Raw genomic sequence first — 27,165 nt, 5'->3', positions numbered from 1 at the left:
ATCTCTAGTCTGGTTTAGGTTGTAAACTGACTGCAGTCATGTTCGTATCCTGTGCGTGAATGAATAACCAGTGTGTCACAGACGCTACACGTGTGTGTAATTTACTCACAACAAACACACGAAACATACCAGCAAACAAAACTACGTGTAACCTAAAATCGTTTATTTTATTACTATTCAAACATTTATTTAGTGAGAACTGATCTTCCGAAGCTGTTCTAAAAACAATAACAAAGAAACCCCATTAGTTGTTAAACTTTGTTGGTTGGAAATAGGATACAATAGTCGTGACGTCACTTCCCTCGTAATGACGTATGGTAACTGAGTAACTGGCTCTAAACTATCGGAACAATGGCGGACGCCCTTATAAAATATCTCTCCTACATAAAAGCGTATCCAGAGGGGGAAAAAAACATTATAAATCTGATCATGTTTTGACTTTTACACATTCTGATCACAAGACATTTGAAAAGTTCACCAGCATGAAGAATAAAAAGAACCGATTTTCTTTGTTTAGAAATACGGTGGCCGCCGTTGATGGGCGACGTGACATCAGACTATTGAATCCAATTGGATTCAATAGTCTGATGGCACGTCGCCCAGCAACGGCGGCCATCGTGGTTCTAAACAAAGAAAATTGGTACTTTTTATTCTTCATGCTAGATGTGCACAAAATCACCCACATAGTGAAAAGTGTTCACAGATTGAGAAATATCCAACGTTACATAAACAAAGCAGCGTGTTAAGATATATTGAGAAATGTCCAATCGTTGTACAGCAACAGATCATGTGATTGATGACTAGAACGGATGAAAACCTGAGTATAAATAAACCTGAATAATGGCGCTGGCTTCCGGCGACAACAGACGTGTTGTGAATGTTTACCTATTTTCTACACATATTTTTATTCATTTATCATTCAATCGTCGGAATTTAAGCCTAATTTTTATTCAAAATGGATGTGAAGTATATATTGTTCCTGATTTTTATATTTATTAGTATATTTATAAGCATAAATGGTGTTTTAGCCTGTGATTTTACTGCCAAAATAAGCCTATCGATAACTTATACTCCAGAGACTCTCCGATCCCTCCAACCCGTGTCACCCCCACCACCCACTATTGACACATCGTTTATTAAAGTAAGAAAGAGGGGGAGAAAGGGAGGAATAAAAACAAAATTTAACAGACGGCCTTTTCGTCCATTTTTACCCTGTGTAGTGACAGGTAATGTAAGATCACTGAAAAATAAAATTGATGAACTGTTTTCACTGTGTCGTTTTAATAGTGACTATCGTCAAGCCTCCATAATAGCGTTAACAGAGACTTGGCTATCTCCTCACATACCATCATCATGTTTTAATATTGAACAATATTCACTATTTCGAGGAGATCGGACTAATGTAAATAAACGAACTGGGGGTGGGGTGTGCACATATATTAACAACAAATGGTGCCACCCCAATAACTGTCAGATAAAGAAAATGTATTGTGACGATAAAATTGAATTTATTACTGTTTCGTCACGACCATATTACCTACCCCGGGAATATACTCATGTCATCATCATCAACGTCTACATTCCACCATCATCAGACAACACCACAGCGAAAAATATTTTGAGGAAAGAAATACAGGACATTCAAATTAAGTCACCCGATGCCGTATTGATGGTCACTGGCGATTTTAACCAATGTAACGATTTTACTCTCCCGGGACTTCATCAATACGTGGACTGCGAGACAAGGGACAAAAAAACATTAGATTTATTCCTGTGTAATATTAAAAATAGTTATAAATGTTTACCCCGTGCCCCATTAGGTTTATCTGACCACTGCATGCTCTTGCTACTCCCCACCTACCGCCCTGTTTTTAAACGTGTAAAACCAGTAAAGAAAAGTGTACAGATCTGGAATGGAAGTGTGTGTGAAGATTTGCGTGGTTGTTTTGAATGCACTGACTGGAATGTTTTTATCGAATCATGTGATAGTGTGGATGAGCTGAATGACTGTGTGAGTGAGTATTTAAAATTCTGTGAACAGCTAGTGTCTTGTAAAAAAGAAATAAAATATTATCCTAACAACAAGCCTTGGATAACAAAAGATCTAAAACTTTTATTGAACCAAAAGAAAACTCTCTTTACTAGTGGAAACAAAAAAGATCTGAAAACAAAACAAAAAGAGATAAAGAGGGTAATATCTAGTTGTAGAGACAAGTACAAAAATAAAATTGAAAAATGCTTTTCTTCTGGGGATATAAGGGACACGTGGCGGGGGCTTAAAACTGCTGTGAACTATAATCCAAAGCCCACGATTATATCAGAAGATATCGAAATTGAAACTTTAAATAAATTTTATTCACGTTTCGACACAGCAAACAAATTTGATATTGAAAATGAAAAACATAAATTAGACAGGGCTTTGGAAGATGAAATGACTATTGAGGTCAGTGAAGAGGAAACGAGATTCGTATTTTCGAAACTAAACGAGAGGAAGGCTGCTGGGCCGGATGGATTGAAAGGAAAACTATTAAAAGAATGTGCCCACCAGCTTTCCCCCATTTATACACATATTTTTAACTGGTCCCTCCAATGCGTTTCAATCCCTGAAATTTGGAAAACTTCAAAAATTATTCCTGTTCCAAAAAAAGAAAAACTTGAAACTATGAACGATCTCAGACCTGTTGCACTGACTTCAATAGTCATGAAATCTTTAGAAAAACTTGTTCTTGTTTAAAATTAGGAATCAGTTTATGCCATTGAGTGATAGTCATCAATTTGCTTACAAACCAGGACGTGGCGTAGAGGATGCCATTTTGCTGTTTACAAACAACATCTACAGGCATCTAGATCACGCTAGGAGCTATTGCAGATTGCTTTTTGCAGATTTTTCTTCAGCGTTCAATACAATGCAACCTCAGTTGGTTGTTCAAAAATTGGACTAGTCTGAATTTAAACAAGTATATAATTGCTTGGGTGCTCGAATTTCTTACGGAGAGAGCACAATATGTTCAATTAGGACAAAACAAATCTTCCTGTATAACTACAAATACTGGTGCTCCTCAAGGTTGTGTATTGTCCCCTGTATTATTCACAATATACACGAATGACTGTAGAAGTCAAAACCTGAGTGTACCTTTAATAAAGTTTGCAGATGACACCGCTCTTCAAGGCCTCATAACAAATGGCAACGAAGTGGCTTATAGGCAAGAAATTGATAGATTTGTGTCTTGGTGTGATGCCCACCACCTAGAGCTTAACATAAGCAAGACAAAGGAGCTAGTGATTGACTTTAGGAGAGTGAAGGAACCGATAGAACCGTTAAAAATTAAAGGACCAATTCGTCCAGCGAGTTCCTCACTACAAATACCTTGGTGTAACGATTGACGACAGGCTCAAGTGGGATGAACACTTGAAAATAATTAGGCATAAGATGTGCAGACGTACATATTTTTTATCGAAACTCTCTCAGTTTAGAATAGATAAAACCCTCTGCACATTATTTTATAGAGCAGTAATCGAAAGTGTTTTGTCATTTTGTATAACAGCTTGGGGAGGCAATTGCTTAGCAGTGGAAAGGAACAAAATAAATTCAAATATTAAAAAATCCATTAAACGCTATATAAATGATGTTGACGATGTAGATCTTTTATACGAGAAATTTTGTATAAATAAAATAACTAAAATATTAAATGACCAGTATCATCCACTAAGACCATCAATTATTATGTCAGAAAGAAGTGGTCGCCCTTTCTCTATTTCAACGAAAACAGAGAGACACCGAAAATCTTTTCTGCCGTCCAGTATTAGGCTTTATAACAACAAGCAATAATCATTTTATATAATTATTTCTCATTTTTACTTTTTAAAAATATAAATATTAATTTATTAATTTATTTGTTTTGCAATCTTTTCAATTTTCAATTTATAGTGACAGTTTTAACTATTTTACAGTGTTGAAATTATTCATATTATTAAGCGCAGCTCTGGTTATAGAGCTGCTCCTTTTTTATATATATACATCCTATTTCCATTGTATTTTTATCTTATGTGTAAATTACAACACGTCTGTACAAAAAATTTCCTTTTTGGGATGCAATAAAGTATTATTATTATTATTATTATTATTATTATTATTATTATTATTATTATTATTATTATTATTATTATAAATCGCTCCCACTCCGAGACAAAAACGTCCGCGTTTGGTTCCTGTTCGGTTTGGTAACTAAAAAAAATCTTTAAAAAATAAATAAATAAAACAAAACAAAAAAAAAACAAAAAAAAAAGAGTAGGTTGCATTCACTTTACAATTTAGTTAAAGACCATTATTAAAACATCCAGTAATGATCACGCTCATCGTTGCTTGAATTTGCAATGAGACAAAAAAAATGAGCTTTTATATATAGAGCAATATCCACTAAATGTGCTCAAAACGCTTTACAAATGGTCCCTGACCAGCAGCAACACGTAACGTGTAGAACAGGACGTGACGCCTGTCAGGCGATAATATTATTTTTTTTCCAGACAAAGACAACGCTGTTAACAGCCAGGTACTCAGTTTACACATGTGAGAGAATGTGAGTAAAGAGTCTTTTCTATGGACTCAACGATGCACCAAGCGAGGCTCGAACCGAGGCCTTCCGATTAGAAAGAGAGTGTCATACCACAAGACCACAACATAGCCGCAAGTCTAACGACCATCAACGCCAGTCGTCACAGAAGGACATAGAGGTAAATGGGGAGAGGAATGGAAGGTGGCTGAAGAAACGGTGGAAGTAATCAAGAAGAAAGGGGGGGGGGGGGGGAGGAGGGGAAGAGAATTAGAACAAGAACAATAAGAGAGGAGAGTACGAGGAGGAGAGTGAAGAAGAAGAAGAAGAAGAAGAAGGAAGAAGAAGAAGAAAGAAGAAGAAAGAAGAAGAAGAAAGAAGAAAGAAGAAGAAGAAGAAGGAAGAAGAAGAAGAAGGAGGAGGAAGAAGAGGAGGAAGAAGAGGAGGAGGAGGAGGAGGAGGAGGAGGAGGAGGAGGAGGAGGAGGAGGAGGAGGAAGAGGAGTAGAAGAAGTAGTAGTAAAAGAAGAGAAAAAGAAGAAGAAGAAGAGAAGAAGAAGAAGAAGAAGAAGAAGAAGAAGAAGAAGAAGAGAAGAAGAAGAAGAAGAAGAAGAAGAAGAAGAAGAAGAAGAGAGGAGGAGAGGAGGAGGAGGAGGAGGAGGAGGAGGAGGAGGAGGAGGAGGAGGAGGAGAGGCGGCGGAGGAAGAAGAGGAGAGTGAAGAAGATGAGGAGAAGTTTGATAAGTATATATGGAATAGAGAAGCAGTTGCTATGACAACAACAACTTTCTGATATGAATATTATAATGATTTTTAACTCATTGTTTGGCGGTGGTTGATGATGATGATGAGAGGAGGAGGAGGAGGAAAGGGAGGAGTAGAAGGGAGAGGATGAGGAGAAAGGGAGGGTAGAAGGAAGAGGATGAGGAGAAAGGGGAGGAGGAAGAGGACGAGGAGGAAGAGGGGAGGAGGAAGAGGGGGGGGGGGGAGGGAAGAGGGGGGGGGAGGGAGGAGGAGGAAGAGGGAGGAGGAGGAGGAGGGGAGAGAGAACAAAAACAAAAACCCAACAAAAATCTGAAACCACAAATAACATTTTTAACGAAAGAGGTTGTACTTTGCTTCGCCCCCCCAAAGAAAGTGGGGGTGGCCCTTGAAAGGGGGATGGGACTCAAAGAGTCCCGGAAGGAGACGGAAAGGGGAATAAAGTGTCCTTGTCTTTTTTTGGGTTTTGTGGGGAAGAGGGGGGATGCGAATTTGGGGGGGGAGAGGGGGGGGGAAAGAAAAAAAGAAAAAAAGAAAGAAAAAGGAGAGGAGAAGAAGGGGAGAGAGAAGAGAGAAAAAGAGAGAAGAAAATAGAGAGAGAAGAGGGGAGAGAAAGAGGTTGGGTAGGGGGTGAGAAAAGGAATACCCTTTGGACTGATTTGGGGGGGGACGGGAATCTTTTTACGATCAGACTTTGTTATTTTTTGTCCATGATTTTAACAAACAAAAATACATATCAGAACCCCAATAGCCTAAGGGGAAACCTCCTGTAATATCTAGTTGTAGAGACAAGTACAAAAATAAAATTGAAAAATGCTTTTCTTCTGGGGATATAAGGGACACGTGGCGGGGGCTTAAAACTGCTGTGAACTATAATCCAAAGCCCACGATTATATCAGAAGATATCGAAATTGAAACTTTAAATAAATTTTATTCACGTTTCGACACAGCAAACAAATTTGATATTGAAAATGAAAAACATAAATTAGACAGGGCTTTGGAAGATGAAATGACTATTGAGGTCAGTGAAGAGGAAACGAGATTCGTATTTTCGAAACTAAACGAGAGGAAGGCTGCTGGGCCGGATGGATTGAAAGGAAAACTATTAAAAGAATGTGCCCACCAGCTTTCCCCCATTTATACACATATTTTTAACTGGTCCCTCCAATGCGTTTCAATCCCTGAAATTTGGAAAACTTCAAAAATTATTCCTGTTCCAAAAAAAGAAAAACTTGAAACTATGAACGATCTCAGACCTGTTGCACTGACTTCAATAGTCATGAAATCTTTAGAAAAACTTGTTCTTGTTAAAATTAGGAATCAGTTTATGCCATTGAGTGATAGTCATCAATTTGCTTACAAACCAGGACGTGGCGTAGAGGATGCCATTTTGCTGTTTACAAACAACATCTACAGGCATCTAGATCACGCTAGGAGCTATTGCAGATTGCTTTTTGCAGATTTTTCTTCAGCGTTCAATACAATGCAACCTCAGTTGGTTGTTCAAAAATTGACTAGTCTGAATTTAAACAAGTATATAATTGCTTGGGTGCTCGAATTTCTTACGGAGAGAGCACAATATGTTCAATTAGGACAAAACAAATCTTCCTGTATAACTACAAATACTGGTGCTCCTCAAGGTTGTGTATTGTCCCCTGTATTATTCACAATATACACGAATGACTGTAGAAGTCAAAACCTGAGTGTACCTTTAATAAAGTTTGCAGATGACACCGCTCTTCAAGGCCTCATAACAAATGGCAACGAAGTGGCTTATAGGCAAGAAATTGATAGATTTGTGTCTTGGTGTGATGCCCACCACCTAGAGCTTAACATAAGCAAGACAAAGGAGCTAGTGATTGACTTTAGGAGAGTGAAGGAACCGATAGAACCGTTAAAATTAAAGGACCAATTCGTCCAGCGAGTTCCTCACTACAAATACCTTGGTGTAACGATTGACGACAGGCTCAAGTGGGATGAACACTTGAAAATAATTAGGCATAAGATGTGCAGACGTACATATTTTTTATCGAAACTCTCTCAGTTTAGAATAGATAAAACCCTCTGCACATTATTTTATAGAGCAGTAATCGAAAGTGTTTTGTCATTTTGTATAACAGCTTGGGGAGGCAATTGCTTAGCAGTGGAAAGGAACAAAATAAATTCAAATATTAAAAAATCCATTAAACGCTATATAAATGATGTTGACGATGTAGATCTTTTATACGAGAAATTTTGTATAAATAAAATAACTAAAATATTAAATGACCAGTATCATCCACTAAGACCATCAATTATTATGTCAGAAAGAAGTGGTCGCCCTTTCTCTATTTCAACGAAAACAGAGAGACACCGAAAATCTTTTCTGCCGTCCAGTATTAGGCTTTATAACAACAAGCAATAATCATTTTATATAATTATTTCTCATTTTTACTTTTTAAAAATATAAATATTAATTTATTAATTTATTTGTTTTGCAATCTTTTCAATTTTCAATTTATAGTGACAGTTTTAACTATTTTACAGTGTTGAAATTATTCATATTATTAAGCGCAGCTCTGGTTATAGAGCTGCTCCTTTTTTTATATATATACATCCTATTTCCATTGTATTTTTATCTTATGTGTAAATTACAACACGTCTGTACAAAAAATTTCCTTTTTGGGATGCAATAAAGTATTATTATTATTATTATTATTATTATTATTATTATTATTATTATTATTATTATTATTATTATTATAAATCGCTCCCACTCCGAGACAAAAACGTCCGCGTTTGGTTCCTGTTCGGTTTGGTAACTAAAAAAATCTTTAAAAAATAAATAAATAAAAGAAAAAAAAAGAGTAGGTTGCATTCACTTTACAATTTAGTTAAAGACCATTATTAAAACATCCAGTAATGATCACGCTCATCGTTGCTTGAATTTGCAATGAGACAAAAAAAATGAGCTTTTATATATAGAGCAATATCCACTAAATGTGCTCAAAACGCTTTACAAATGGTCCCTGACCAGCAGCAACACGTAACGTGTAGAACAGGACGTGACGCCTGTCAGGCGATAATACATTTTTTTTCCAGACAAAGACAACGCTGTTAACAGCCAGGTACTCAGTTTACACATGTGAGAGAATGTGAGTAAAGAGTCTTTTCTATGGACTCAACGATGCACCAAGCGAGGCTCGAACCGAGGGCCTTCCGATTAGAAAGAGAGTGTCATACCACAAGACCACAACATAGCCGCGAGTCTAACGACCATCAACGCCAGTCGTCACAGAAGGACATAGAGGTAAATGGGGAGAGGAATAGAAGCTGGTTGAAGAAACGGTGGAAGTAATCAAGAAGAAAGGGGGGGGGGGGAGGGAGGGGAAGAGAATTAGAACAAGAACAACAAGAGAGGAGAGTACGAGGAGGAGAGTGAAGAAGAAGAAGAAGAAGAAGAAGAAGAAGAAGAAGAAGAAGAAGAAGAAGAAGAAGAAGAAGAAGAAGAAGAAGAAGAAGAAAGAAGAAGAAGAAGAAGAGGAGGAAGAAGAGGAGGAAGAAGAGGAGGAGGAGGAGGAGGAGGAGGAGGAGGAGGAGGAGGAGGAGGAGGAGGAGGAAGAGGAGTAGAAGAAGTAGTAGTAAAAGAAGAAGAAGAAGAAGAAGAAGAAGAAGAAGAAGAAGAAGAAGAAGAAGAAAGAAGAAGAAGAAGAAGAAGAAGAAGAAGAAGAAGAAGAAGAAGAAGAAGAAGAAGGAGGAGGAGGAGGAGGAGGAGGAATAAGAGAAGCGGAAAGAAGAGGAAGAAGAAGAGGAGGAGGAGGAGGAGGAGGAAGAAGAGGAGAGTGAAGAAGATGAGGAGAAGTTTGATAAGTATATGGAATAGAGAAGCAGTTGCTATGACAACAACAACTGTCTGATATGAATATTATAATGATTTTTAACTCATTGTTTGGCGGTGGTGATGATGATGATGAGAAGGAGAAGGAGGAGGAGGAGGAAAGGGAGGAGTAGAAGGGAGAGGATGAGGAGAAAGGGAGGAGTAGAAGGAAGAGGATGAGGAGAAAGGGGAGGAGGAAGAGGACGAGGAGGAAGAGGGGAGGAGGAAGAGGGGGGAGGAGGAGGAAGAGGGGGGGGGGAGGAGGAGGAAGAACGGGAGGAGGAGGAGGAGGAAGAGAGTGAGGAGAAATCGAAGGGGGGGGGGGGAGGAGGAGAAGGGGGAGGAAGGGGGGGGGAAGGTGGGGAGGACGAGGAGGACGAGGAAGAGGAGGCGGAGAAAGGGGAGGAGGAAGAAAGGGAGGAGGAGGAAGAAAGGGATGAATAGGAGGAAGGGGAGAATGACGAAGAAGATGAGGAGCAGTTTGAATTAAAGGAGAAAAATAAGGAGTTTCTATGACAACAAAAACAACAACAACAACAATCTGTACCACGAATAACATTATTACGAAGAGGTTGTACTGGTTGCTCGCCGCCCAGCAAGTCGGTGGCCACTTGAAAGGGAGATGCGACTCAAGAGATACCGGAAGGAGACGGAAAGGGGAGATAAGTGTCCTTGTCTCTTTGCGGTTTGTGGGGAAGAGGAGGATGCGAATTTGGAGGGAGGGAGAGGGGGGGAAAGAAAGAAAGAAAGAAAGAAAGAGAGAGAGAGAGAGAGAGAGAGAGAGAGAGAGAGAGAGAGAGAGAGAGAGAGAGAGAGAGAGAGAGATGTAGGTAGGGGGTGAGAAAAGGAATACAAGTGGGACTGATTGGGGCGGGGACTGACTCTCTTTACGAATCAGACTTTGTTACTTTGTCCATGATATTACTAACTAAATACATATCAGAATCCCAATAGCCTAAGGGGTACCTACTGTAAGCAGGTCTGAAAACCAAACATAATCATTATGGGCTTGTTTTTAAACATGGTTGTAATGAAGAATATTGTTATGAGTTGGTTTGAGGTTATGGGTAGTAGTAGGTGGATTGTTGATGAGTAGATAAATAGGTAGATTGACAGACAGACATGCAGACAGAAAAACAGAGAGATGGATGCAGAGATGTACTGGTGGGTGTTTGCTGCTTATCTTGAGTTTCTGTCGTGAGTTAAGATTCCCATGGATGGATGGATGGATGGATGGATAGATGAGTGGATGAATGGATAAATGGATAGATGGATGGATGAATGGATAAATGGATAGATGGATGGATGAATGAATGAATGAATGAATGAATGAATGGATAGATGGATGAATGAATGGGTGAGTATGAGGGGATTGTAGGGGGGGGGGACGAGTGTGAGGGGATGGGGGTGGGGGGCGAGTGTGAGGGGATGGTGGGATGAAGTGTGTGAGGGGATGGTGGGATGGGGGGCGGGGGGCGAGTGTGAGGGGATAGTGGGGGTGTGCGATTGTGAGGGGATGGTGAGATGAGTGTGTGAGGGGATGGTGGGAGGGGGGGGGGGGGGGGGGGGGGGGGGGGCGAGTGTGAGGGGATAGTGGGGGGGTGTGCTTTTGTGAGGGGATGGTGGGATGAAGTGTGTGAGGGGATGGTGGGATGGGGGACGAGTGTGAGGGGATGGTGGGATGGAGGGGGGGGGGGCGGGGCGAGTGTGAGGGGATAGTGGGGGTGTGCGAGTGTGAGGGGATGGTGGGATGAAGTGTGTGAGGGGATGGTGGGATGGGGGACGAGTGTGAGGGGATGGTGGGATGAAGTGTGTGAGAGGATGGTGGGATGGGGGGTTGGCGGGGGGGGGGGGGGGGGGGCGAGTGTGAGGGGATGGTGGGGGTGTGTGAGTGTGAGGGGATGGTGGGATGAAGTGTGTAAGTGTGAGGGGGTGGTTGGGGAGGCTGTGAGTGTGAGGGGATGGTGGTAGAGAGGCGGAGGGCATGTGAGGGATGGTTGGGGGGGGGGGGGGGGGGGGAGAGTGTGAGTGTAAGGGGATGTGTGTGTGTGAGGATGGGTGAGGGGCGGGGGGGGGGGGGGGTGTGAGTGTGAGGGGATGTGTGTGAGTGTGAGGATGGGGGGGGGTGTGAGGGATGGGGGTGTGTGAGGGGGATGGTTGGGGAGAGTGTGAGTGTGAGGGGATGGTGGTGGAGAGGGGGGGGGGGGGGTGAGGTGATGAGGGGTTATAAGGGATTGGTGAAGAGATAGATAAGACATGCGAAGACTACAAAGACTCTACTCTACTCTACTCTTTGTGAGAGACGTTGACGGATGTGAGAAAAGACAGAAGTGTGGGTGGAGGGCGTTGCAAGTCACAGCCAAGCATACACAAAACACAACACGGGGATTGATGACAATGGCCGCAGTCTCAATCACACAATCATTATGACATTATGGATTGGACCAAAACACTTCCTGTATCCTATACCTAGTCTATGGTTATCACTCTTGGACTTAAAAATTAAGGGAATAATATGGACTTAGGCGACGTGTAGATATTTGCAGGTTTGTCATCCGAACCCAGTTATGGGCTTAATTCAATATCGTTGTAATGGACAATATTTTGCGCAATTTTTTTTTTTTTTTAGATTTCCTTTACAACATTGAGTCCAAAGGAATTGGGTTATAAGATCTTTAAATAAATGTACGTCGGACCTAGGCCTAGGCCATGGAATTATTTAAACTTGAATTATTTTAATATAATATTCTATGTTTGTATTTTAAAAATCGATTTCAGTTTCATCATTTGGAGTCAGCGATAGCGGTTGACAAAAATGTGTGCACGTTTACCGTTGCTTTTATTTTAAGTATGAGGTCTGTAATAAATTAATAGACCGAGTCCCGGAAACAATAAACAGATCTAACAAAATGTGTGAAATTTACTTACCTTGAAGATGAAGAACAAATCAAATGAATAACTGAACCCGGTTTATATAGGTAAATATCCTGACATTATCTTTTAAACGTGTCCATTTTATTTCTAAAACAACTTTTTACTGGTTTCCCGTGATCATTGAATACTAGTCACGGTAACCTGTTTTTCTACCTGTTGATTTACCTGTTGATTCCGGAAACATAGCAGACACCATTGGATTTGTTTTGGTTTCGCTTTCAACCCGACCGCAGGAGTAATGGGCCTTTCTACCCGTAACCCCCTGACGTAGTCCACTTATTAGGGCTCAGCCTAGCACCCCCCACTAACCCTCTTAGGGTCGTCATGGATTAACTTTTCGGGGGGCATTGGAGGACTTTGCTAGCTCAGTGGAGGACTTACCCACACATTTCGACTGTAGTTACATGTTCTCTACACACCAGGCCTCTTATCGTCCTCCATTTAAAGTAAGTATCATCTGTCGTTTTCCCGAGCCATTGGGGAGATAGGAGCTTCGAAACTCCCCCTCTTGAGTCCTCGAGCTATCTATCCATCCCACTTTCGTTTTGCTGTTATCAGTTCGACTCTCAGTCTTCAAGCCCAGCTAGCCCGCTATCTTTCGGGAGGTTTTGGGGACCCGTTGAAGCTAGCACGAGACATGACTGACCCTAGGCCTATTGTCTTACGACCCGCCCACCCGCAAACAGCTGTCCACATCCCACAGATGTTTTAATTTACTTTAACGGAATGGGAGGGAGGTTGACATAATCTCGTCTCATCTCTACTTCATGGATGGACAGTGCTGTCTCTAACTCTAATCTAGTTTGTAGTATAATTTCGATCCCAGTCCCAGGGATAGTGTAGACTTGAATAACACAGTTGTGTGTTAGTGTTAGTGTGTAAGTGTAAGTAACATTTTCTCATTGACCACCAACTTCTACTTGGACAAAGCATGCTTTTGTCAAATCTTACTCATTTTGGACTTTGTGGTTACTCATACTCATACTCATATAATTCACTACAATTGAATAAAGTGCCTCGCGTATTGTTTGATTTGACTTGATAGTAATAATTACACCTATAATTAGGTATATCTAGTTTATCATTTTGATTGTCCCATTCCAGTTCAGTGATTAGCCCCTCTTGTGTTGACATAAGTATAAGATTAGGTAATAATTTAATTAATGTTATTATTTTCAGTTTTATATTTTGGTAAATATCCTGCTTGCTTAAACTTTTCTGATCACAGGACTAAATTCTTTCGCTGTGATTATCCCCAGACACCTGTTTGGGGGTAATGAAAGTTCGTTATTCCCAGACACATATTTGAAACTCTGCTCTTTTAACAATTATCCACATTCCAGAATGTGGAATGTTTCCAAATGCACATAGAAATAAGGAAAGTTAATAAAATATCTATAAAAACATAAAATTAACCAACATTAAATCAGTTGTTACTACATATACACAATATGCGTCGACTTCGAAGTGTGTGTCATGGCCGAATGGTTTAGTCGTCTGCCTGGAAGTTTTACCAGAATTGACGTTGTGGGTTCAAATCCTGGTGCCGCCACTTTTTTAAATTTAAAATTCCGTCTTCTTCTTACAGAACGTTGCAAGGGATAAATGTCCCATCCATCCTCCCCCATCTCTTTTTTTTTTTTTTTGAGCGAGTCTATTCTTTTCTCCTTTTTGTTTGGCCTTTTGTTCCGTTTCTGAGCATGAATTTCTTTAAATTGTTTTTATTTTTTAAAAATAAGTAAAGTTTTTTTGTTTTTTTTCTCCTCTATCTCACCATTTGGTCACTCTCTGAATATTTCAGTTTGTTTGCTTTTTAATTATTTATTCTTTTTTGACACTTTTTGAGATCGGAGTGGGGACGAATATGACAATTTGCTAGAAACGAAAGGAACCAAGAGAGAGAGAGATTTAAAAAAAAAAAAAAAGAGGTGGGGGGGAGGATGGATGGGACATTTATCCCTTGCAACGTTCTGTAAAAAAAAGAAGACGGAATTAAAAAAAAAAAAAGTGGCGGCACCAGGATTTGAACCCACAACGTCGGTTCTGGTAAAACTTCCAGGGAAGACGACTAAAAACCATTCAGCCATGACACCCACTTCTAAGTCGACACATTGTGTATATGAAGTAACAACTGATTTAATGTTGGTTAATTTTATGTTTTTATAGATATTTTATTAACTTTCCTTATTTCTATGTGCATTTGGAAACATTCCATATTCTGGAATGTGGATAATTGTTTAAAAGAGCAGAGTTTCAAATATGTTTCTGGGGATAACGAATTTTCATTATCCCCAGACAGGTGTCTGGGTATGAAGGGGCTGTCCTAGTTGTTTTCACAAAGAAAATAGGGCAATGGAATTCCATCTTCAATGAGGCCCGATTAGCTTTTCAATGAAAACAATCAGAAATGATATGTGACACGCGCCGTCTCAAAGAGAATAAGTATAAGAATTTCTTGGATTTGTCGTGAATAGATTTTGAATTCTTATTCACAATGGAAAGTAAGATAAATAGATAAGGGAAATTCCACAGGTGACAACTGACTGACAAATCTGAGTAAATTGAATTCATTCCGTGCCCTGAAATGCATTGTGTTCATTATTGGATCTAATTTTTCCATGGACGTATCAAGTCCTCCCTTACCATCTACAAAGTTGACAATTTTCCGTATATTTACGAAATTCAATATGTTATAAACCCTCAGTATATTTTCCAACCACCTGCTAAATGGAGAAATAATTAACTACATGATAATGTCTTTTTATTGGAGTTCAGCACTCAGAAAGGGTCTGTCAATGTGTTTGTGTCAAAGTTCAGTAAGTTTTTGCCTCCTGAATTGGCAACCCTGTATACGGTAGATTTACGCTCTCACCGGCCAGGCGGAGTTGTCGTACCGATAAGGTCACGGGTTCAAACTCCCATCACCGCCGCGAAAAATTTTTAATTCTCTATTGTCTTCTGGCACTTTTCTACTCACTTCATCTCTTGTTGCAACCCTGTATATATCACAAATGGATAAAGATGGATCTTTAACTTTAACAACTTGAGTTTATTTGGTATTATAATGTTGGTAACGGACTGACATCAGAAAATCCATCTTTTTCAATTTCATATGTAGATGGATCAAACTTTCTGAAGTTAAACATTCGAGTAACAAATAAGTTTCATAGTGACCACGAGATGTTGTTCTACAACCCATAGCAGCAATATTTTAAGTTTAAGTCTGCGGCTTTTAGGACTCAAACTTCAATGCGCATGTGCAATCAGCAAGTTATTTGGACTTGAATCTGAATAGTCTCCTGTGGCAGGATTATTTTTTTCCTGTTTTGTTTTTTTTTTAATTTAACAGTATTTTGATTATTGACAATTTAAAAAATTGATAAATAAAACTAACAATAATTGTATAGAGTAACCATCACCAGGTAGTCTAAACCCACTTTATTTGACGCTTGAGCCAAAATCGTTGATCATTTATTTGGAAATCAACTTAGACATAAAAAGAGCAGAGTTCAACACTCAGAAGTTCCCTTCAAAAAGACTATAAAAGTTAATCAAAGTAACTGTGGTCTAACAAATGTATACTTTGTCCATATGAAATCAGGACAAAATAATGTAGACATTCTGATAGTGTTAGACAGACAAAAATCCTACAGTCCGAACAAGGATAACAGTTGAGTCATTCTGATGTGGGTGAAAGAGATGTTCTTCTGAATTCTACTCCTACTTCTATCAGTTCCACCCTCTGTCCACTGCCTGCACTGTGTCCACCTCGTGTTTGCGCACACACAGTGGAGTTTGAGTCTGAATGAATAGCCGCGGGAGACTATTCAGACTCGAGTCCGAATTGTCGCTTAGATATTTTAAAGATTGTCCGAAATTTCTATTTCCAGTCTTGAAAAAAGTGTCGGTAACGGACTGACATCCTCTGAATTTTGTTACTCGGAATAATAACGATTTCTGCATAAAATCCAGAGCAAATAACATATTATGTCATTATGAACGTCATGTCTCGTTTTCCATATTAAGTGTTGCTGTTGGATAGGGACCCTTTTTGTAAAGCACTTTAGTGGATAATGCGATATATAAACGCTCAAGTTTTTGGATTAAAAAAAATATTAGCCTTAAGCTGTTTTTACCTAGAGAGCAGGAGAGTCATAATGTGACAGTGGGTTCAATGATAATTCAATAGATTTCATCATTTTTATCACCTACGATGACTATGAGACAGGAAATGATGTATATAAATATATGGCCCACTGACATACCACAAGTATTATTTTGAAATAAACAAATTTGAAGATAAAAAAAGCTTTAAAAAAGAACAACATCCCAAACACGGAACGTTTCGGGCTCAAAACCCTTTATCAGTCAACAACAAAAAACCTAAATACATTAAACTACTTTAAAAAGATCGACGACTAAATAGTTCTTACCTCATCTCTGTTGAAGAAAAATTTTGTTATTATTATTATTATTATTATTATTATTATTATTATTATTATTATTATTATTATTATTATTATTATTTATTATTATTACTATTATTTATTACTATTATTATTATTATTATTATTATTATTATTATTATTATTATTATTTTTTGTCATTGTTGTTGTTAGTTAGTATTATTATCATCATTTTTCTCAATTTTTTTCCCTTCCTCTCCATTAGAATGGTAAGCTAGTGTGTATGTTTTAGACGCCCATCATCATTCTCATACAACATTGAAGATGGACTCCACCATCCACTACACGTCCGTGAGTCACTCAGGGTCCCTGATGGCCACCATCAATAAGATGCGAGTCAACTCTGACCTCTGTGATGTCACCTTGGTGGTCGGGGAGTACCGGATTATGGCACATCGCATCATTCTTTCGGCGTCTGCTCCTTTCTTTTACCAGGTAGGTACAATTATTTATTGATTCTTTTGAAGCCATTTAGCAGAAAAATATCTCTACTTTATCCAGGATTGATCTTGGTCCCTTTTTGCATGGGAAACGAGTGCTCTACCAACTGAACTATCATACCCCCATCTCCATTTAGGGGTCACCCACAGTGTAGTGCAGGTTCTTGCTCAAGGAAAAGATGAGATACTGACAGCTGAGCTTGGGCTTGAGCCGCCGGATGTAAGTTCAAAGCTTATCTCCTCTCCTGAAACTCTACCCCCCCCCCCCCCCCCCCCCCCCACACACACACACACACTTTTTATTTCCAAAACAATACCAATGCTGATTTTTTTTTTTTTTTTCAATTCTGATATAGTCACTGGCAGCCTGGTTTTAGCTTGATAAGACAATTAATTCTAGAAACTATTGGATTGAGTAATTAAATACTTGTAAGTTAAGTAACTCCCCTGTGGAGCAGAGGTTATTATTATTATTTATTTTATTATTATTATTATCAATATTATTATTATTATTATTATTATTATTATTATTATTATTATTATTATTATTATTAAATGATTGACCAAAAAAAAAAAAAAGATAGGGGTATATTTTTATTATTATTATTATCATGAACCATTTTTCAATTCCCATCAGATGTTACAACTCCACTCTCAACCACACCAAGAAAGCAACAACGAAGTCCAACTCAACAATATTGATGAAATAGCTGCCTTAAAAATAATTGAATTTTGCTACACGTCTGCCATCTCCTTGGACGATGACACGGTATGGCCCCTGCTGGCCGCGTCCATCAAATTCCAACTGCCAGAAATCTGCTCCTTTTGCTGCGAGTTCCTGGTGGCAGGTTTGGACACAACCAATTGTATTTTGTCCCTGAGGCTGGCGGCCAAAGTGCACTGTCCACAGTTGGAGGAGAATTGTGTGCGGTATTTATTGGAAAATATTGACCAGGTGAGTCCAGATTGTAACTTTTCTTTGTCCCATTTCTCTTATAAAAGGTCTCAAACGATTTCCCCCACAATAATTGTAACTGCTGTATATTTTATGAATATTTTATTATATTTGACGTTTATTTTGCTTTTAATTATCTTCGTATTTTCATCAATTAGTTCATGACAGTGTATAAATCTGTGCTAATATAAAGATGAATGATGTGTAAATGATAATTTCCATTCAGGATCAATAAATATATGTTATCTTATCTTATCTTAAGCAAGTGCATATGAGGCTTCTCCAAAAGGTCGTTTTCGTCTCATTCATCTCAAAAATGCTCCATATATTCGAGTACAAAATTTACCATAGGAGACTGGTTTAAAATCTTTATTCACAGATACAATACTGGCATAAGGGGATTTTTTCTATATTAACAGAACTATAAAACTTTGGAACAGTATCAAGTATGAAACGAAAAATGTTTCTTTCGTAGACATTCAAAATAATGCTTGATAAAGAAAATAATCAATTCCTGGTTTATTTATGATTCAATTTAAGTCCTTGGGGTATTAAAAAGTTCGTAGGCTTAAATCACCCTTTTAATAATAATAAGTTATTTGGAAAAATTAAGGGGAAAAATCGTTTTCATCAGTTTTTGTGATGTGACAGTGCTGATGGTTTTCCTCGGATCCGCGGAAATGCGCGATTTTTGTGTCAGAGGAGGAATTTTCTCCTTTTAAAAAATGACATTTTCCTCAATCAAATTTTCTGGCTTTGAGAGATTTGATGTGTGGTGGAACAAACTGGTGCAGCTTCCCCACTATCCAGAAGATAGCTAGAGTAGTTTATCATCTCAATGGCTCTAAAAATGGGGGTTGGTGAAGTAAAAATGTGGCGTAAAGAAAACCATTCAGAATTTTCCTCCTTTTTCCCTTTTTGTCACCATCAGCACTGATTTGAATAATATAAAATGAACCAATAGCCTCCAAAAGAATAGCAGAAATAGTTTCTCAATGGTTAAAAATAAAAGATAAATTTAGTTTTTATAGAGCGCAATATCTTCTAAACATGCTGAAAGCACTTTGCCTGGGTGGGGATCCTGACCTCCCATAGTGGACAGGGAGGTACATGCTGTGTCTTCTATCCCCCCATACCCGTTTCCCAATTGTTTCCTGTCATTGTCTTGGAATGAGATTACTTAGTTTTGTCCTGATCCTTGCCGGAGCTCCTTGGCTGGGAGGGAAACAGTCGAATGTATAGTTATAGTTTTGGGAAATTATATTTTTTTCCTTGTAAATCATCTCTCTGTTATGCATTGTATTATGTTGAGTTTACATATTATATTAAATGATTGGTAAACATTTGAGTGTATTCCTCTTAGTTGGGACCTGTGCTTGTGTCTGGATGAGACTTTTAGGTGATCTCAAACTAAGTGCATTGGTGGTCTGCTCTTGGAATCTACATCTGATCCCTATTTGTTCCCAGTTCTCCTATGTCTTACTTTTTCTTGGGTGCTTTTATTGTAATTCTATAACTTTTTACTATCCCATTTTCTTCCTTTTTACTGGCGCTGATATAACCTAAATGTGTTGCAAGCGCCGTAAAACCCTTAAAAACAAAAAACAACAAAGCACTTTGCAAATGATCCCTGACCAATAGCAACGTGTAACGAGTGGAAAGAGACATGACGCGTGTTAGGTGAAATTACAGTTAATCTTTTCAGACAGAGACAACGTTGTTAACGGCCAGGTACTCATTTTATACCCGAGTACGGTGAGAGAATGTGAGTAAAGAGTCTTTTCCAAGGACTCAACTATGAGCAGAGCGAGTCCCTAATGCAGGACCTTCCGATCCGAAAACGAGTGTCATACCACAAGATAGACCGAGATAGATCCTGTGTGTAGTTGAGATTTTTCTCTGATCCCTCCTGTCCACCCAGCAGAGATTGGGAAGCTGGGCCTATAAGATCTGGCAGAAAGTACTTTGCGATAGACTAGTGTCCTATCCAAAGGTTAGTAAGCAATTGCTATTGTCCATTTCATGCTATGGAAATCAGGATAAACTCGAGCTCCATGGGCCTAATGGCTCTGAAGGACTGCTACCTCTAGGGTTAGTAACAAGAAACGGAGTGAGTAGGAAAGTGCCAGAAGACAATCATCATCAAGTGCCAGGCCTGTTGCAGACATCGGCGATCATGTCCCTCCAACCATATCTGTCCTCAGATCTTCTCAACAGCTCGATTCCTGTTCCTCCTCCACCAATCCATCTGTTCAGATTGTCAATGTAATCTATCCTCTGTCTCCCTCTTCCTTTCTTCCCAGCAACTTTACCCGTAAGTACAATCTTTTCAATTCCGTAGAAGACAATAGAGAATGAAAACTTTGCTGGTTCGAGCCCCCATTGCTTCAGCAAAGTTTTTATTCTCTATTATCTTCTGGAACTTTCCTACTCACTTCATTTCATGTTCTTATCCACATAAGTGCCTGCTCCACTCACTGACCTCTAGTAGGGTTAAAGCATGTTGATGATTTATTTCTGTCTTGGAATCCTCCAGGCTTGCATCAGTCAAGGATTGACCTCTCTGGCAACCCCAGAACTCTACAGTCTTCTTTCGGTTTTAGCCCTGCACGACGTCGACCCCGCCACGATGGCCAAATTGGCCACGGTCTGGATGGATGTGGATAGGGCCATCCGCCAAGATGGAGTCTTCTCACAGGTAACGTTGCCTCATAGATTTATGCAACAAGATGTTCAACGAGCATCTTTTTTGTGTGCAAGATAAATAAATCATAAATTTCTTTTTAGATTTGAGATTTCCTTACTAAAGATGCAGCGATGAAATTCATCACAACTCTTTATTTTGTCACGTCTAGACTATTGCAACGATCTTTTATCTCACATAAGCCATGATAAAATCTCGTCCCTGGAGGTCGTACAGAATAATACAGCTAATTTAGTGACAAGACAAAAGAGATTGGCACACTCCTGCCTATTCTGTATGAGCTGCACTGGCTGCCTGTCAAGGAAAGATTCATTTTTAAGATTGCTCTATTTTGTTTTAGAAGCCTAAATGATGAAGCACCCGACTACATCAAAAGCATGCTAGAAATTTATGTACCAAATATGACTTTACGATCTTCGACAGACAAATTGAAGCTTATTCTTTGAAATGATTATAAATTATAAATTGTATGGCGGCTGTTCCTTTGACCACACTGGGACCCTTGTGTTGTGGAATGACCTGCCCAGAAGGATAAGAGAATCAAACTCAATTGATAGTTTTCAATCAATGTTAAATCACTACCTTTTCACTGTTACATTTTTGTGATGTTAATACATTAAATTTTACTTTGAAATTGACCTTGGGGAGTTCCACCCTTGTATTGTTAATCCTTGTAAAGCGCTTTGAGCACATTTAGTGGATATTGTGCTGTATAAAAGCTCAATTTTTTTAAAAATTGTTAATCCTAATCTTATGATTTTCCTAACGCATATTTTTGCTCCTATTTTAACATTTATAAAAAGAAAAAGAAAAGAAGAAATTAATGTTTTCTGATCGATTTAACTGAGACAGAGGTTTAGGCACTCTATGTTCTTATAATAAATAGCACTTGTTATAGCGATTTACCCCATCTAAACAGGCACCAAGTGCTTTCCATTGATACCGATTGAAATATACAAATACACAAACAAACATATCATCAATTAATGACATTTGAAACAAATGGGTTTTTAGTTGAGTTTTTAAAAATTGAAGGGATGGGGATGACCTAAGGGATGCTGGTAGGAAATTCCAATATTGAGATGCGGCAAATTGAAACGATTGAGTGCCAAGCCTATGAAGTACCTTTGGACTCACCTATTTGAGCTTGTCATCACTCGATCTCAAGGTTCTTGTTGGAGTATATACCTTCAAGAGATTGTTAATATACAACGGGGTCCCAGTGAGTAAAGATTTATAACAATGCTGATGGTTTTCCTCGGATCCGTGGAAATCCGCGATTTTTGAGTCAGAGGAGGAATTTCCTCTTTTTCGAAAAGTTATATTTCCCTCAATCAAATATACTGGCAGTGAGAGATTTGATGTGTGGTGGAACAAATAGGTGCAGTTTCCCACTCTCTAGAAGTTAGCTAGAGTTTCAATGATAGTCTATCATCTCCATTGCTCTAAAAATGTGTGCGTATGTGTGTGTGTGTGTGTGTCCGTGGGGGGAGGGGGGGTGAATGCTGTAAAAATAGTGGGGCTTAAAGGCAACCATTCAATATTTTCCTCCCTTTTCAGTTTTTGGCACCATCAGCACTGTTATAGGCCAGGGTAGCAATTGTATAAATTATTCGCTTCTCAACAGGTAGCCAATGAAGCTCTTCGTTGTTCTCAAAATACTGTTTCAATCTAATTTTGACATTGTTTTGATTCTTTCAGCTCCTGGACGTATTCCCTAGCATTGCACCGTATCTAAACCACTTTGGTAGTACCAAGGAAACAGGTAGGCTGTGATGATGATGAAAATGATGATTATTATGAAAAGATTGATGATAATAATGGTAATAATAATAATCATTTTAAAAATGGTAATAATAATAATTTTAAAAATGTAATAATGATAATAATAATAATAATGTTAATTATATTAGAAATAATGATGATGATTATAATAATAATAGAAATAATAATAATATTAATAATGATGCTTATAATAATTATAGAAATAGAATTAATAATAGTATTAGTAATGATGATAATAATAGTAATAATAATACTGATGTTGATAATGATAAGTAAGTTTAGATCTAAAGTACACACTAATGTTCAAATGACGACTAAAGAAGCATTATTAATGATTTTATACTATTCTTGGCCAGCATCATTGTGAAATGGTAGGAAATTCTTCAAGCCTACAATTCTTTCTTTGTTTTTTGGGGGGTTTTTTTGTTTTGTTTCTTTAACCTATTCTTGATTTTCTTACATTCACCATACAAAAATAATGACTTCCCATAAACCAAACATGAGCTGCTGTCTTATATCATCATTGAGTCCTGATGATGAACTTGGCACCAAAATCAAAAGCTTTGTTTATTTTTTTTTTCTTTCTTCAGTTCTACTCAGAATTTGATTGATGTATTGATTTTTGTTTTTCACTCAGATCTTCGAATAAAAGGGGATTTTGATACCAACCGAGATGGAAAGTCGTCTTCCAAGGGAGGTTATTCAACGACTGGCTTTGGAAAGCCAACGGCATCCCTGGGTACAGATTACAACCGTGAAGTCAAAGGGAGAGTAACGGGTAATATAGAGGAAGAGGAAGCTGTTGTCTTGTCCAAAAGTGCGTCTGGATTCGGTGTTGGAGCCAGCCGTGAATTCATATGTATTTCCTGTGGGGACGATTTCGACTGCCAAGAGGATTTGGTGTCGCACCAGAACGAGTGCGGGGAATCGGCTAGGATGGTTGGCAGTGCCCGCGGTGATAGCCTGAGGGAGGGGTTGATGGGAAGGGGGAAATCTATGGGTGATGGGAAGGGTGACGGGATTGTGAAGGAAGGTGATATGGATGAATTGGCAGATGAGAAAATTGATGGTGACGGTGAGAGGAGATGTGGTAAAGATTCAAGGAAACGTAAAATTGGTGACGATGAAATGGAAAGTTTTAGTAGTGATGGTAAAGCGAGTAAGTTGATTATTCCGTCACTCGGTGAAAGTTTAGAAAATAAGGAAATGGTTACCGTAGGCGGAAATAATGTTTGCGAGCGAGTCTCAAAAGGTGACAAATGCAATGATACTGGCATGAGTAAGCCCTTGAACAATCTGGAGAATGAAACGAGTTTGATAGAAAAGGAAGAGAGTCCAGTTGAGAACTTGTCTTCCTTGGTGAGAAGTAATAGCACTGAACTCTACGAACCAGATCGGAATGCCGAGGACAATGATGATGGAGACGGCACGATTTGTACAAATGATGATAACAATAACGCCATAGGTAGGGGAGATAATAGATTTCAAAAAGACGACATACCTGGCCAAAAAACCGGTGATTTTATCTCCCAACTTGATGTAGTTTCAACTATCAACTCTGAAAGTCGTGGTAAATTTGAGAATCACTCGTCTTCTTTCCCCGACATTTTATCGACGTCTTCCGGTATTAATTCAACAGAGAGCCATTTTAAAACGAGAAAATCATCCGATTTGCACGGCTGGCAAAGCAAAAACAGGTACGCTTCATCCTCGGCTGGATTTTCATCAGCTGTTATAGTGTCTTCTTCATCTTCGTCTTCATCTCTTCAGCATCTCAGACCGCAGCAACGCTGCCAGATTTGTGGCAAGTCATTCTGGGAAAGGAAGCAACTGTGTCAGCATTGGGTCCTGGACCACGGAATCAACACGGCTAAAATCAACAAGGGGGATAACATGGACGACGAGCAAGACCTGCTTTCATCGTCTAATATATTGTCTTCATACCATCAATCTAAATTGACTCAGTCACTGTCAAGGTTGAGTCCTGGTAAGGATATTCATCCCAGTGCCATGGGCGTCGCGTCTAACTCTTGGCCATATCCGAGTAATCTTTTAGGCCAGGGAACGTTTGGGGAGTCCATGATCAAATCTGGATCAGCGTTTAGGGCTACCCAAAAGGCTGATAGAGAGACAGATATGATAAGACTTGTGAGAAGAGATTCGGCGGATCCAGTGAAAATTCCAGGGGATTTGGAAATCAAAGCGCCATTTGGAGGAGATTTTTTGACCCAGGATGAAAAGGAAGTCATTTCAACAAACAGGAAGCGACAGTTAGATTTGGATCGTTTGTTGAACAACAAATTTACTCTGAATCAAAATTTTAAACCGCACAATGTCATCGATACGGCCAGAGATCGTGTCCAGGATTCAAGCACCAGTCCAGAGAGTTTAATAAAACAGGAACGACTTTCTAAGACTGAAGTTAGCAGTGGCAATGATGACACTGATTGGAAAACTCAATCCTTCTTCGCTTCGGGTAGTTTTGTCCCACCAGGAACCCAAGGCTTGGCTTCTAGCGATTTTCTCTCAAGCTATCTCAACCAATGCAATAAATTTGCTCAGTGGTGTCTTGCTCAAGGTCCAAACTTTTGCCCGACGTGTTTAGTTTATCACACCAACGGCAGCCCATGTCCCAGACCTCAAACCAGTCTTTCCAAGGAGAAAGTACAGTCGTACTCGGCCAGGAATGGATCCGAAAACTCTGCTGACAAGAAGGAAACGATTAAAGAAGACGTGGAAGAAGAGGAGAAGGAAGTGAATGTAGACAGGGTGGATGAGGAGATGGAAGAAGGTCCTCTGGATATGAGTAAATCCTCAATGGAGTTTTCATCCAGTAACAATCTGTCCTCTTTGTCGTCGTCTTCAATCTCCACCTCTTCTGCCCAGTTTATGACTCAACCGATGAATCATCCTTTACACAACCGTCCACCATCCTCTGCTTCTTCGTCTGTTCTGGGATTTCCACCTTATTACAATTACAGCCACTTCCTGTCAGGGAGTCCGATGATGGATATGTCAGCCGCAACTCTGGCTGCGATGAAAGCTGCGGCAGGCGGTAGTGGAAGCTTTGCTGATTTGATACCGAGACAGTCTCCAGTTCAAGAATTACCATCTGCTGTTCCCTCGGGAACTGGTGGAAGAGATCCGACGATACATCTACAAAATTATAATTCATATCTTCATCACCATTCATTATCCGCGTCTGCTATTGCCGCCCAGTCCTCATTGGCTAATAATAACAGCAACAAAAACAACAACGGAACTGCTGTGTTTTCTTCCGTGGCTGCTGCCAGAACTCAGAACGCGTTAAACGGAGGCGTAGGGTTGGCCTCTTCTCACGATATCTCCTCCGCGTCTTCCCCGTCATCGATTTTCTCTTTCCCATCATCCCCTCCCAATACAAATGCCTCCTCCACCCCGACATCCTCATTGACCTCTCACCTCCCTCCTCATCCTCCCCCAAGTACAAGTAGTGGAAAGAAAAAATCAACGACAGGGCAACCTAAACAGGGTTTTCCTTGCACCGTTTGTAACCGCGTTTACTCTCACCAGTCGGCCTTGTTCACACACATGCGTTCTCATTCTCCATCAGCTCGGTCCTACCCATGCCAGTTTTGTAACGAGACTTTCGCCCGCGCCCCCGATCTCAAAGTTCACGTCTGCCCAAACGGCATCGAAAAACCGTTCACCTGCCCCAGTTGTGGGCAGACTTTTGCTAAAAATATTCACCTCAAGCGCCATCTGGCCACCCATTCCGGTCTAAAGCCGTACCCTTGTTGGGTCTGCGGGAAGAGATTTAGTCGTAGCGATCACCTGAAACGCCACACCCAGAGCATTCATGCCGGGGCCAGGCCTCACGCCTGCCATATCTGTGGGAAAGAGTTTGTCAGGAAATATGAGCTCAACAAACACATGACTTTGCATACAGTGGAGTCCACATAAACTCAAAGTGATACTGAGTTGCTAGAAGCTGTGGACTGTAAAATGTAATAAACAAAAATGAATATAACAGCTTCAAAAAAGAACACAATACCAAATACGGAACGTTTCGGGCTCAAAACCCTTCTTCAGCCAACAACAAAAAACAATAAAGACATAAATACATTACTAAATGCCAGATAGTTTTGGGTCATGATAGCACCGTGTTCTACAAAGGGTGTCCAGATTTAGCTCTTTTGAAAAGCTGTGGCTGCTATGAGTCGTCAACTTCTGCTTAAAGTCAACACTTCTTTATGTTGGTCCCAAATTTATCGTTGGTGTTTTTATCCAAACGTGTTCCATGGATAATGGATAAAATCAACCTTGCTTTAAGTCAATGCAATATTTCTGGTCCAGCGATGTGTTTGGTTTATCAGGATTCCACTGTACTTGCTTGTTATTTCTTGAATAGTCTAATCTATCCCATCTATCCAATACAAATACTCAAATGGCTACACACTCACTCTCTCCATGTTGTGCTCCACACTGTGTAGTGTGTTCGGTGAAGTAAAGAGGGTAAATGTGACACACTCGGAGACACCAAATCAATACACATTTTAAAAAATCAACATGTTTTGATCCCGTTGCCTTTTCTCAGGAGACAGACAACGATTCTCATTCTGCTGGTAGTAAAGCAGTGAACAAAATTGAATATATATAGATATATATATATATATATATATATATATATATAATATATATATAACAACTTTGGAAAAGACCGAAATGTCAAATACT

General features: G+C 39.3%; 2 protein-coding genes across 4 annotated transcripts in view; one reads left to right on the top strand and one right to left on the bottom strand.

Moving 5' to 3' along the window:
- Positions 1 to 12,262, bottom strand: part of LOC144956763 (atrial natriuretic peptide-converting enzyme-like) — a 73,494-nt gene extending 61,232 nt beyond the window's left edge. Inside the window, exon 1 of the mRNA XM_078887465.1 lies at positions 12,094 to 12,262. The gene's annotated coding sequence lies outside the window, so the exon portion shown is untranslated. The remainder of the gene's footprint in view (positions 1 to 12,093) is intronic.
- LOC144956762 (uncharacterized) lies at positions 11,521 to 26,449 on the top strand. 3 transcript variants are annotated; one of them, XM_078887463.1, is made up of 6 exons: positions 11,521 to 11,711; positions 16,771 to 17,000; positions 17,643 to 17,960; positions 20,497 to 20,658; positions 22,366 to 22,429; positions 23,087 to 26,449. In XM_078887463.1, the coding sequence occupies exons 2-6, from the start codon at positions 16,830 to 16,832 to the stop codon at positions 26,389 to 26,391; spliced, it is 4,020 nt and encodes a 1,339-aa protein (XP_078743589.1). In that variant the 5' UTR covers positions 11,521 to 11,711; positions 16,771 to 16,829; the 3' UTR covers positions 26,392 to 26,449. The 3 variants fall into 3 exon arrangements, with proteins under 3 accessions (XP_078743589.1, XP_078743588.1, XP_078743590.1); XM_078887462.1 differs by lacking the exon at positions 11,521 to 11,711 and adding an exon at positions 12,406 to 12,545; XM_078887464.1 differs by lacking the exon at positions 11,521 to 11,711 and adding an exon at positions 12,880 to 12,983.
- The last annotated feature ends 716 nt before the right edge of the window (positions 26,450 to 27,165 follow it).

The sequence above is a fragment of the Berghia stephanieae genome, chromosome 11 (genome assembly GCF_034508935.2).
Source record: "Berghia stephanieae isolate SIO BIC M18660-M18661 chromosome 11, UCSD_Bste_1.3, whole genome shotgun sequence".
Lineage (NCBI taxonomy): Eukaryota > Metazoa > Mollusca > Gastropoda > Nudibranchia > Aeolidiidae > Berghia > Berghia stephanieae.
The sequence above is the reverse complement of the archived record's forward strand: the minus strand, read 5'-3'. Positions and strand labels throughout refer to the sequence as shown.